General features: G+C 30.9%; 1 protein-coding gene across 1 annotated transcript; it reads right to left on the bottom strand.

Annotated features, from left to right (window-relative positions):
* Positions 1-4,616: 4,616 nt before the first annotated feature.
* Positions 4,617-14,252, bottom strand: LOC106664871 (solute carrier family 25 member 51). Its single transcript, XM_014390916.1, has 3 exons — positions 13,721-14,252; positions 10,334-10,518; positions 4,617-8,708 (listed from the first exon to the last, which is right to left on the bottom strand). The coding sequence occupies exons 2-3, from the start codon at positions 10,487-10,489 to the stop codon at positions 7,995-7,997; spliced, it is 870 nt and encodes a 289-aa protein (XP_014246402.1). The 5' UTR covers positions 10,490-10,518; positions 13,721-14,252; the 3' UTR covers positions 4,617-7,994.
* Positions 14,253-14,301: the final 49 nt, after the last annotated feature.

Genomic DNA, 14,301 nt, shown 5'->3' with positions numbered 1-14,301 from the left:
CGAACGTGAACGTGAAGTGGAGGGGACTGGGTTCGTTCCCGTTCGCTTCTACCTGAAATGTATCGAATGGGAAGCAATCGATGCATCGAATGACCTGAAATTCCTGAGTCTGGCCGGCGTCTGCGAGAATGCAGATGCATCCCAAAACCGGGCTGAGTTCCCTTTCGGGGCAACGCCTTTTCTCACACTCATAATTTCACGCTCACACACAACATCAAAATATTGGTACATACTGCTTATGGGTCAATATTCAGCAAAATTTGATCTTACATCTTGATTGTATCGACAGATTTGTACCATACACCTGTGGCCATTGAAAAACTTTATAACATTTCGGTCACACTTTTTCATTTATTAACAAATTTCATAATGTGTGGTGATTAGTGACCGTTAATCGATGATTATTCAGAAATCGTGAGATGCGGTCTGGTGTGATTAGGTTTCAGAAAAACATTTTCTTTATCATGCCAACGTTTCGATCTTTATTGAGATCATCTTCAGGGCCTGGGATTTACAAATATTGTTTAAATTTAACAAATACATGTAGTATGTGGAAAAAAGTGAATTGATACAATGCAAAATATATTTTTTATATTCAATCAAAATTTCATAATCTTGCAAAAATCTTTTTTAACCATAGTATGACGTTATTACTATACAATTTTGAAAGTATATTGAAGAAGGATAGAATTTTCCATCTCTGGTGATTTTACTACGGTACCAATTACAGAGCAATCTTCGACTTGGAAAGTATATGATTTTGTATATATCAAAATTGGATACTCAGCCAACAGCCAAATCGAACCTGTGTTGCTACTATTCACTCATCATTATAATAAAAAACATATCGAGTTATAAATATTTTGATAAAGAATGTTGGAATTTTCAATTCTATTGGTGTTTTTTATAATATTGCATAGCAAACTCCGACTTGGAAAGTAGGATTTTGAATGCATATACCAAAATTTGACATTCGGCCAACAGCAAATTCTAACAGCCAAATCGAACCTGGGTTACAACTATTCACCTATCATTATCATAGATAATCTATCGAGTTATAAATATTTTGATAAAGAATGTTGGAAATTTCAATTTTACCGGTTTTTTACGGTATTGCATAGCAAGCTTCAACTCGGTAAGAATATGATTTTATACCTAAATTGGATGCTCTAGCAACAGCAAAATCTAACAGCCAAATTGACACTTGCATTATCACCACATATCACCAAAATGAATTCATAATTTTGCAAAAATATAAAAGTTTTTCAAAGCATTTTAATCATAGGCAAATCGATCGAATTACATAATTTTGCTGAAGAAGTTTGGAATTTTCAATTTCAATAATAAACAAATGAATGGAATTATCTAATTTTACTAAATAAGGTGGGATTTTCAAATTTTCTCGTGAATTAATTACTGTATTGCATGAAAAGATATTTTTTATACTTTGGAAAGTAAAGATTTTCTAGATGCCAAGATTAGCCAACATCAAAATCTATCAGCCAAATCGATACCTAGGTAATAATTATTCACTACCATTCGAAGATGAATTAGATAAATCTAGCGAAAACAATTTTTGAAAATATTTTTATCATGATAACAAATCGAATTATTAAATTTTGACGAAGAAAACTTGACTTTTCACTTTGAAAAGTGTAAATTTTCTATATACCAAAATTGGACACTGTTTTCAGTATTGGAAAGTATCGACCAACTTTTCACTCACGAACACTAGATCAAGGTATGGTCTTGAAAAAGAAAGCAAATTCAGTTGTTACTGCCAAGCGTTGACCTATTTTAACGTCATTATAAGGGTAAAATAACCTTAGTTATATCTACAGATTTACATATTTAAGTTTTTTTACAGGCGATCTCAAATTTCCTTGAAGACCGACTCAGTCCCTCACATTGCCAAGGACTTAAAATCGGTCGAAAGCCATGCAGTAACAATTGAATTTGCATTCTTCTTCAAGACCTTGCCTAGATGCAGTGTTAGTGACAATTGAACACACAAGTTTAGCCAACTTCAAAATCTATGAACCAAATCGATACCCACGCACAATCATTCACTATTTCCCAGATGGATTAGATAAATTTGCGAAAATCTTGTTTTTTAGATTTTAATCATAGACAAACGAATCAAGTTATATTTTGATGAAAAATATAGGAATATTCAATTTTTCTGGTGGTTCTGTTCTTGCTGACTCCCTGATTTTGCTAGATTTCAATATTAACTTAGTAATTAAATACATTACACGGTAATCGATTCATGGATAATGCTTCCAACTTCAGGGTGTGTTTTTAGTTTCTAAACGCAAAATATCGGGTAAAAGGAAGCGGAGGGTTTGACAAACTAGCAATCTACAGGAATTCCTCCACAATCAGTTATTTACGCCCGTTTAAAATTTATTTCCATTAAATTAAACAAACAAATGTAAATTGCAAGAAAAACCCAATATGCGATGTAAAGTGGTTATGGATACCCAATGGTCTTTCAATTGGTTAGGATTGAGAAAGAAGGATAATTGTTATAGAAAATAAAACTGTGTTAATTATTTTAAAAAAGAACGTGGATAGGACCATTTGTCTTGTGAAGTTGACGTTAAATGACCTGAAATTTGAATGGCGATTTTTTCCCCTGCAATCTTAACAACATGGCGGCAGCACTTTTTTCTTGGTTCAATAAGTCTCGTATTTTTCTATTTTTTCGGGTTTCGCCGACGAAATGTTCCTTCTAAGAAGCGAGTACGATGAACACTAATTGCAATTGATTTAAGTAATGGAAACATTTCAAACCATAAAAATAAATAAGAGAAGCTACAAACATCAGAAATCATTCAAGTGGCCAAGGTAAAAGTGAAAAATTACATTTGTAAAAGTTGCGTGCTGAGTGAAAATTATATGAAAATGAATTGATTGTATTCTATTAAAGGATCTCTTTTGAAATCGTTTTATTTAATGGGCAATATTAATTAATATATACTCAAAAAAAAAATCTGTCCCCTCTGGAGTTCCTCAACTCAAGGTTCACTACTTGGTCCATTCTTGTTTAAACTTTTTGTAAGTGTTATTTCTTGTTTTCTATTAATTCATTTTTCACTCTTAGCTGACAATTTAAAATCTGTATGTCTGTAGAATCAATCATATAAATAAACAAACTATTTACCAATTTTTTTTTCCAGCCTTGAACATTAGTGTCATAACAATAAATTCTTCCTCAAGTTTAAAAAATGTAAATTAGTTACTTTTAATCATCTCAATTCTATTTATGTATTGATTTTAAATTATTTTGGCTTAACATTAAACAAAATGACATAAAAAATCTTGGAAATCATTTTAATTATGACATGAACTTTAAAAAATCATATTACATCTATAATCAATAAAGCAAACCAAACCTACAATAATTTTCAGTAATTCTTACAGCTTACTTTCACTTTATAAGGCCATTATACGACCAATTCTTGTCTTGTGATGATGTGAATTCATACACGAAACAATTAAATGATGCATTGGGGGCTGTTCAGAGATGTTTCTTATGTCACATTTAGTCCAAGAAGACTGGAGTATTTTATGATATTTCTTATAAACTTCTCCATGGACTTTCTTGACTTGAAACTCTACACCTGCATTTTAATTATGATTCTTCTTTGTCTAGAAACTGATATGGAATCATGTCAACTGAATTGATCTCCTTTCTGCTTTTAACTTTTGCATACTCGTTTATAACACCAGGCAACAGTTTATTTTCTCTAAAAAGTCACTCGAGCATATCTAGACTAATGGACAGTGGTATTATTCTCAAAACCTGATTTCGGATGTTTTTTATTTGCAATTTATTGGCAGAGCACCCATATTAGACACCCATAGGTACGGGATTGGGCATACCACTACCATACTAAACTAGTGGGTGGTAATTTTGATTTTGCCATCAATAAGAATTTTAGTTGTTTAATGCAGAAACGTAATTTCTGTTGAATGGCCTTGATATGCCATACCTAGGTCAGCTTTTCATGTAGTACTAAACAAAGGTACTTCTCGGTCTCTCCTTAAGGAATGGTTTGCCAATATTATTTAATTCATGTGTTCATTACTTCTGTCATTAATCTAAAATTTAGAAAAAAATTTAGCAAAGTCTTAATATTATTTTATTTTAGATTGTGCATAATCATCTACATTTATAGATAAAATAAGTGCAGGAGGGTAGTGGAATTTGTAGAATTTAATACTTCCTTGCATCAATTTATAAATGATTTTGTTTTCGTGATATTTGAAGGTCCTCTAATATACTATATCTTGTTTTTCATCATCGCCGATCATTTTGGTCTGCCTTACCTTGTTGGATTGGTCTGTCAGACAAAAAATGTCAAAATGTGTCTGACTGTCCAACCCAGCAAAGATCAGCAGACTAAAATGATAGGTCCCTACCAAATTTCAGGTTCATCACCCCACAGACAACAGAGAAATCCGTTATTAAATGTGAAAATTTGAAGGAAAAAATTGAAAAAGTAGTGTTTTTAATTGTACTGCATTATTCCTGTTCAGCGTTTTATTGTGTTAGCAGTGCAAAATATAAGGAAAGTTTTATTTTCTATTGAAACAAAATAAAAATAAAATACAAAACTTAAATAATATTGTGTATTTCATTGTATCATACATTTAAGGCACAATTATAACTAATTCCCTGAAAACTACTCGCACAAGCCTAATATCCCTGCCAAATTTATCGTTTTATCTAATAATTTTGTACTGCACATTTAAATCTTATTAATTTTATGATTTCTTTGTTCACTATTATACCATATAATCTGTTCTGAAAAAAAAGTCTTTAAAAATTAACACTACACTTACCTACCCTACAAATAAGGAACTATATTATTTGTCAATTGTTTCAATTTAAAATCCATTGAGGCATTGAGCATGATACAATTCACATTGTGTACCGGAGTATAAATGCTTTACATAACAATAATGTAATCTTCAGTTCAAACAAAAACAAAAAAAAATCTGCTAGAACATTATAAACCATGCATGTCATACTTTGCCTTTTATTAACATGCTTTTTTTTAACAAAAAAATTCATGCTGTTACATTTCGTGCACTTATATGCGTTATTTTTTAATAGCAGTTTTAAGTACATATCGATGAGATATGTCTGACAAGATATGTCTGATGAGATATTGAAAAACAAATGAGAAACAGCGCTTAATCATGGGGATAAATTTATTTATATGTTACGTGGTAAGCGTGAATGACATTTTTCAAATTTTTAAATTTGAAGTAATTGTTCCGTAGTCGGTTTATTATTCCTTTATCATAGCATTTTCTAAAAGATGTCTGAATTACATAAAAACAATTGAAACAAAATTTGTCCAATAAGTTGTCCAATTTTAACATAATTAAAAACTAACAAAATATCCATAAAACTTGGTAACAACTTGTTTTTTAACTAAGTTTTCAAGATAAACTGGACAACTTCACGACAATTTCACTTAGTTCTATATTTATTGTCATTGCCAAAAAATTTTACTTCTAAAAATGATTTAAATAGTAACATAAATCATTAAAGCTCCTCAAACAAACTTATGTTGAAATATTTCAGAAGCATGTTCTTTTAAAAACAAACAACAATATTTGATTCATACAAATAACCTTAGAATCAATAATTATTGCTTTGTTTTAATTTGAAATTAAACGATGATGAAATGTTTAAGTATCACAATATTTTTCTAAAGAATCTACTTACATCTTTAAAATATGAGCAAAAATGTTGATTCAATAAAATCATAATCAACAAACTTGCAGCTAAAGTACGAGAGTTTCATGCAGAATAGATGGCAACATGCTTGTTCCAAAAACAACGATTTTAATAATAAAAAATGTGCGCTGGAGGTAGATTGAAGGTTTAAAAAAATTAATAATCATAATTCCAGTACCTTTACAACAACTTGACTCGTTTAATCCATCAGTGTCACACCAAATATATAAATATTTGAGGATTAATTTTATCAACCATTTCTTTGTAAGATATTGATAAAAATTGTATTGTGTAAGAATGCCATTATATTTTAGAGTTTTCATAAAAATAAATCTCCCTCTTTATTGAAAATATTAAATTGCAATTTTAAACTAAAGGCTTGACAGTTAAGAGGTAAAGCTTTAAAACTGCAAATATAAAAATAAATATATATGGCATAAGGCAAGATAAATATGATGGTACCTAATTTTCGGAGTTGGTATAAATTTCCTTGATTTAAATGCCCAATTACAAAATGCAGCATATTACCAAACAAAGAAAGGTAATTCACCTTGCCAGGTAAGAATTTTGAACAATTTATTTTATAAGCCGCAATGTTAGTTGATGTGCACTAGAAAATTTTTTACACAAAACTCTTCTGGAAATAACCAGCCAGCAGCCCCTGCGAGATTAAAAAAAAAGGCATTTTCCCAATAAACGCTGGTTTTATTTCATAACCATAAAAAATTTGGTAAAACCAACATCAAATGTATAGAGAGAAAGTAGATATGACGCTATTATCCATTTGAAATGATAGTTCATCATATGGAAAAACATGGAAAGAAAAAGGAGAATGGAAAAAATAGAGGACATTTTCCATAGAGTGCACCTGAGATACACTGGACCACCCATTGTATTCTGCTAAAAGAAGGACTGAAACTATTAATTTTTTATAATTACATATATTTTATTAAATATAAGCAGATTGATTCCTGTGCATTTTTATTATACAATGTGAATATGCATGCTTTAAAAAATTGAAAACAAAGTTTTAAAAAAACACAACACCCAAAAATATTTCAATTGTTTTCATCTTTTATACTCTTCAAAACTGGTCCATCTTGGACAATTTAATGATAAATGAATGTAGAAAAATGTGCTGATTTCTAATATAATCTTAACTTTAAATTAAGGAAATAAGGTATTTAAATTTGTATCTAGTATTTTCCTTTTTAAAATATTAATAAATCTTTGTTAGTAACAAGTCTACCTATTAATTTATATGCATATAGCACATCATTCACTGAAGTCACTTATTTTACACAATTATCAATTTATTTTCCATTATTTACGTAATTTATTTAAGAAAATCAACCAGTTTGTTTATATACAATCCAACTAGCATGGATCAATTTTTTACACTGAATACAATCTTCTTCTCAGCTTTTATTATTATTATTTTTTTTTTTTTTTAATAAAAAGAAAATGTCCTCTATTTGTAGAAAATGGAATTGAGTAGACATACATAAATATGTCTTGTTTAAAAAAGACTAGAATTGGCAAAACTTTTATTTCTTATTTATTGCTTTACACATTTCATTTTCTGTTACATTTTTTTATTATTATTTTTATTTTTATTGAATCAATTTTATGCCTATAGCTTGACACAACCACTTGTACTGCAGTTATTACCTAAATCTTATCATTTGTGCAGTTATTTTGTTGTGTTAGCACAAATGTGCTTGATTTAATGTTCTCTCTTTCTCTTTCTCTCTTTTATAATTTTTTATTTTTTTAATTGCATTTTAGGCAAAATCTACAAATTGACTATAGCTTCACATTGATCAACAACAATATTTGAATAACAATTTAGTTAACACATTCTAAAAAAAATAATAATAAATTAAACTTGTTTAATCAACAAGGAATTTGTTTTAAACAAATAAGGGCCGGTAATAATATCACGAAAATTGATGACAATGCGAAGAGGCACAGACACCATTAAAAAACACAGTCATGAATGCAAAGGAAAGTTTTTCATTTAAGACAAAATATTTTTTTCCTCGTAAGTTAAAAGTATTATTTTTCTTTATGAAAAATAAAATGAAAATTAATTGAGCAAAAGTAATTTAAATTATTTTCAATCAGTTTTATTAAGAGAAGACACTGCATGTTTTGCAGTATTTACCAGGGGGTGAAAAAAAGGCAACAACAAAATATGGCAATAATTAACAATATGTTTAAAAGTAAACCTTATTTAAAAAAAATTTTTCAGCCCTTCATAAGCAACATTAATAACACCCCAACTAATGCATGATCTAGTGTAATTAAGATGCACTCCACGGAAAAATGATCTGATACTTCCTCTTTCTATATAAATCTCTCGTACTGCCGAAGGCACAGATTGAAATGGCCCTCCGACTCTGCTTTGCATGTGTACTTTGAGCACATTACAAGGATAGAATATGGTTGAACAGAAAGCACCGATCAATGCTCCGACTGCAAATTGATGGAGCATTCTCATTGGGATGGTGTTAGGTTCTGGAAAGCTGGACTTAGCTTGGTCTCGCATAAGGAAAAATACTGCATTAGAAGGGCCATTTCTAAAGAGCACTGGCACCAGACCACGATAATATTCACTAAACCCGTGTTTTCCTAAAGTCTTCACAGCTGCTTTCATGTTTTGAACATCTCTGTGATACCTTTGGTGCTGTAACAATGTCTGTATTCTTTCAAACGGCATTAATATTGATTCTATGGTACCAGCAGCAATCGAGGCCACTATTGTAGAAAAAATTGGGTTTAAGTTCTTTTCTAAAAGGGGTTTTTTACATTTATCATAAACACCAAACATTATCGACACGGAAAGAGACTTTTGAACAAGTGGTGGCAAGACACCCCGGTACAAATGAACAACTCCTTCTTCTGTTATCTGCCTCACAGCCTGCATTGTTGTTACATTGTGGAGCATCTGAAACAAGAAAACAATCTTTGGGCTTTGATATTGTAAATGGGGCTTAGTTTATCTTTGCAGTTCATCATGAATAGTTTAGGCTGGTAGTAATGCACTTTTCTGCAACATTAAACTATGCTCTTTACACAGTTTGTCAAACAGTTTTTGCCCAGTTGTCATCCAGATTTCATTAGTCATCGCCAAAACTGATGAAAGAACTAAAGAAACGGATGTAACTTAGGTGAAAACTGAATGTAGCCTACACACCTTCAGTTCAGATACCAATCCAGATTTTCATACAATTATTTAGGACAGATCACTGTGCGGATAAACTGAAGGTGTCTAGCCCTCTTAAAGTATAGCCACGCTGTACTGTACAAACTTGGTATGCATTTAGTAAAGGCAAATTGTATAACATATTTTTTTTTAAATATAAAAATTTTAAAAATTCCTCAAGAATAACCATTTTAAATTTAATGATTGCATGAGTTTACAAACTAATTAAGAATAAAGTAATGAGTAGAAAGAATGTATAAATTGCTTGTTGAAGGACTTCAATAGGACATATGTCGTCATAAAATAAGTCCATAGCTTTTGTTTTAATCGTGAATTTGAAAATTTCAGATACTTGTAAGTAAATTTAATTAACAATATTTGAACCATTTTTTTTCAACTATCTGTTGCCATATTCCATGAAATTTTTAAATTCCAACCTCCCAGAACTTGTCGCGTCTTTGACCTATGAACTCTACAATGTCTTTTATACAGACCGAGAAGTAAAGTTTATCTTATTAATAGTTATGCAGAGTTCAATTTCAAAATAAAATTATTAAACAATGCTAGTGACTTAGTTTACTACCCAATAGTTTCCATTGTTAGATGTTTCATGTTTGATTCACAATAGATTTTTCGTTAAGTGGTGTAAGTAGGCAAGTAGCTTCATGCTAGCAGTTGCCAGGACAGCTAAAAGTAGTTGACATACCTAATATTTTCAACAAATCAAGTTTATTTTAAATATTTCTTTGAATTTATTATTTGAACATAATTTTCCCCTTCAACAGCACACTTTGAATTAGTCTTAAATCATACTTTTAACATTTAATACTATTTTAACATCTAAACTTCATTATAATCAATATATATCAGCTACATATTGTATAAAGACAAGATTTTTATTATATTCTTAATTTTGGCCTGCTTTATAGTAAAACTCTTTTTATTTTTCAGCTAAGTTTTGGCATATTTCAACATAACCATTTAATTTTTTATTGAAATTGAATGTGTACATATACATTCCATAAAACAAACACAAAATAGTAATATAATAAAACTATGTAAATAAGTAAAGGAAGAAGGAAGTAAGAAAATTTAAAAAATAATTTTTAAATGTACAACAATACAAAATAAGGAGAATTATGTCAATATTCTGCAGAGGAACATTGTAATTATTGTCATTCGATATAACTCTGACAAAATATTATTATTATTCCTTAAAAATATTATTTTCTTTATAGTGGTAGTTTTGTAGAAGACAACCCAAAAAGAATAATTTTAAATTATTATTATATAGTTATCAACAAAGAAGGTGACAATTTGACAAAAAAAGACAATTTTTTGACAAAAAAACTACAGAACAACTGTACCTGTCGAAATATGACTTTATTTAGAGGGAATGTGACAAGTATGTTGATGGAGGCCGCTCCCCATCCACATGCAAACTCTTTGTACTCTATTGGAGAGCTGCACAATCCACTCCTTTTGTCTCGTGCACGAGGTTCCGCTCCAACCATATTGACCATTATTTCTGGTTCTTGTAATTCTCTGGTCACTGGAAAAAAATTAAAAAGTATATATGCACACCTTAGTTTAAATAAATTTAGTAACAATTAAGCTTTAATTGAATTATTAAATTAATTGTTTTCTAAAATATTACAACAAACGCTTTTAATTTAATTACAATATAATTGCTTGAAACTACAATAAAATGTTACAACTATTCCATAATTTTATTATTAGTGATCATTGTTGATCATTTAAGCTTATGTGAGTATTATTCTTTGGTATTTTTTGCTTATATAAAAAGATTATTGTTCTACTGTCATGTGAATTTTTGCAAGCTAGTAAGTTAATCATTGTGATAAAAACCGATTTGTAAGCTGAAATGTCAACGAGGTATCACATGTACAATTCTTATTTTCTAGAAAGAGTACAAGTGGAAAAACTTTTCCATGTTAACTTGAAAGTTATTTACATGTCAGATAAAGGCACCCTAGATTAGTTTATCGTTTTCAGAAAACCAATAACGCTTTATCTGCGTGCCATTAAATTCAGGTTATTCATGCTTTTTGAAATATCTGTTTCCTGATTGTTGACAGAAAGTTGAATAGAAATGAATGAATCAAACCCCTGTGTCAAAGTCAGCAGGTTTTTGTATCATTTTCTTGAGGTGGTAATTGAATTGGCAATAGCCATTATAAATGCCTATTATTTCCCTTATAATATATTTACAAAACACTTTTCTTTTGATTTGTATAATTTGAGAAACAAAACAATTGTGACTTTTAACCTGTTTTATTCACAACAGAAGGTTAGTTTTTTCTATTGGTTTGTGAACAACGTGCCCAAGTATGAGAAAAGCATTGGTACACTGAAGTTTAATCAAATGGTTTACAACAATTAAAATATCAGCTCCCATGTAATGTTTCATGTATAATTTGTTTATTAAGGCTTTTTTTTTACATTTCTTCTTTTTCCAAAGTTTAGGTTAAGCTTAAAAAGTCTCTTTTCAAGCTTATGCACCACAATCAATGTTGGTCAATAGACACAATAGTGCGATCTACATTAGTATCTAGAGTTTAACTCTTTATCAGGTCCCAAAACTTTGACAAGGAGTCCCGTGATCCTTCAGGCCTGGGCTCTTCCACTCCCAGAAGAAGGAATCTCAGCCTGTATAGACTGCACCAACAGAGCATGGTTCTTCCTGGCAATATCTGCACAGGCTTGTTTCTGCTGTTTTGATGTCTATACTGCAGTATCATATGCTTGTATTTTGATTTGTATAACTGAGCCAAATCAATTGTGTCTTTTAAGCTGTTTTATTCACAACATAAGATTTGTTTTAGGGAGGAGTTTTCTGTTGAGTGAGCATGATGCCAAAGTTTAGAAAATTACCAAGACACCAAATTTCTTTAAATAACCGACTACAATTAAAATATCAGATTTTTTAATTTTCCATATATAATTTGTTTATTAATGCCTTGACTGGACATGCTATTTTTTTTTATTTTTCCTCATTGCACAGGCTTTATCAAAGACTCTTGTGTGTATTCTTCAGGTCAGGGGTTTTCCTCTCAGACGAGTTGTTCCAAAGAAAAGACCTTCACAGAGGTCAGACACCAACAGAGAACACCCATTGTTTTTTCTTTTTTCCTGGTAATATCTGCAAAGTCTCGTTTCTGCCGCTCTGATGTATGTATATATGCCTTAGAGTCTAGTCAGCAGTCGATCACCATATACCTCTTTTTTGATTTGTATATTTTTAGCAACAAAAAAATTAATAAATAAATAAAAAAGGGCACTTTAAGCTGTTTTATCTGTATGTATAAAAACAATTCTCTGACTGACTGATAGACCAAACCACTAGATCTAAAGGGCTGAAATTCGACAGTGCATTCCTAAAATGACATGGAGAGCCACTATAAAAAGGATATTTTGAAATTCCATCCCTAAGAGGATCATATGTACAATTTTTTACCGTGTACAGACTCAAGTGAACTGAAGATGAGAAGAATTTGAGAAACGAGACATTATATTAGAAAGCCTATTACTACCACTCTGCAACACATTAGGAAGGTACATTAAAACTGAGTCCCACATGGATGAAGTCACAGGTAAAAGCAGTTCACAACATAAGATTAGTTTTGGGGATACATTTTCTGTTGGATTGGGAGCATGATACCCAAATTAAGAAAACAACCAGCACACTGGTGGAGCAGTTTCTTTAAATGAAAATGATTATTTGGAGATCGTGAGATGCAGTCTGGTGTGACGTAGGTTTAGAAAAAATTTTCTTTATCGTGCCAACGTTTCGACCTTTATTGAGACATCGTTTTTCTAAACCTATGTCATACCAAACTGCATCTCATGATCTCCAAATAATCATTAACTAATGGCCACTAAACACCACACATTTCTTTAAATGGTTGATTACAAGTAAAGAATGAGCTCTCATCTAATATTCATTATATAATTTGTTTAATTAATACCTTGACTAAATATGCCAGGCCTTTTTTTTACATTTCTTCCTTGCCTGAAGTTTAAAGGCCCATTTATGACCTTATATGCCATAGCCAATATTAATCTAATGTGCGATCTACATTATTATCTAGAGCTCTTTGTAATGTTTAAGAGTTTTATCAGACCCCAATATAACAAAGCTTTGTCAAAGACTTTCGAATCTATTCTTCAGGCCTGGGCTTTTTCGAAACCAAGAGAAGGAATTTCTGCTCTCATTCGCAGCAACAGAGAACATTTGCTGTTTTTCCTTCTTCCTGGCAATACCTACCCAGGGTTTTTTCTGCTCCTCTGACACTGTACTTATTCCTCCGGAGACTGCAGCATCCAGTCGGCAGTTGATTAACATATACTGTTCTTTAGAGCACAAAAAAAAGTTTTCGTCTGGGTTGTGAACATGGTGCCCAAGTCTAGAAAACGATCGGTACACCAAAGTTTCTTTAAATGGCTGACTACAGTTAAAATATCAGCTCTTACATATCAGCTCTGTTATACATGGAATTAATTTGTTTAACATGGCCTTTTTCTAGAAATTTCTAGAGAAAGCACGGATTCGTAGGAATATAATAACTTAATGTTCTAGAAAACAAAAATCAAAGGCTTTTAAAGTTTTTGAAAATCGGGTAGTTCGTTTGCTGTGAGATAGTGTAAGTTTTTAAATTATATAAACTTTTGTAAAAATTGTATATCGTTTATAGTAAATTTTTATATTATTTTTTGTAATGATAGAGACTCACCTCCAGTCCATTTATACGTGGTTTGTCAAAATCGAACGGTCTCTCATCGGCCTCATCACCGGTGTTCGGCCTGGCATCAGAAAAAGCCGCCCTCTCGTCGGACTAACGTTCCTGCCGAAGGCGTTTTCATGATTTTAATTTCGTTCCCCTCTTCAAAATTAAAATCCGACCACCTTCTAAAGTCTAAATTTCAAAGCAAAAAAAATCTTTCCGGCAGGATTTTTGATAAATTGGCAATACCCGTGATAAAAAAAACTCATTCATTGTTCACTACGCTACGCTGATAAGGGACAGGTTGAACAGTCTAACAAGAATATGGCGTTATTGGATCACACGATCGAAACGTGTTGCGTCTTTCTTCTAAAATACGTAAAAGATAGACGCAGTTCAATTTTTTCTTTTAAAAAAAAATCAAAAAATCACAACCTTGAATATAAAACCAAAAATCATGGAAGGGGGGAAAGACACAATAATAATCAAATAACAATGAGGCAAAGAAACAAATAAAAAAAAATTAGATACAAAACTATAAAGTTGAAATCATAAAAAGTTTCAAAATCTAGTACAATAAAAAACACTAA

The sequence above is a fragment of the Cimex lectularius genome, unplaced genomic scaffold (assembly GCF_000648675.2).
Source record: "Cimex lectularius strain Harlan isolate CLEC.00 unplaced genomic scaffold, Clec_2.1 scaffold105, whole genome shotgun sequence".
NCBI classification, from domain to species: domain Eukaryota; kingdom Metazoa; phylum Arthropoda; class Insecta; order Hemiptera; family Cimicidae; genus Cimex; species Cimex lectularius.
Note: the sequence above shows the minus strand (reverse complement) of the source record. Positions and strands in the feature narration are given on the sequence as shown.

Coding starts and splice junctions, on each gene's coding strand:
- LOC106664871 (XM_014390916.1), bottom strand. CDS start 10,489: ATGGTCAATATGGTTGGAGCGGAACCTCGTGCACGAGACAAAAGGAGT. Junction 8,709..10,333: donor ATAAAGTCATATTTCGACAG/GTACAGTTGTTC, acceptor TTCTTGTTTCAG/ATGCTCCACAATGTAACAAC.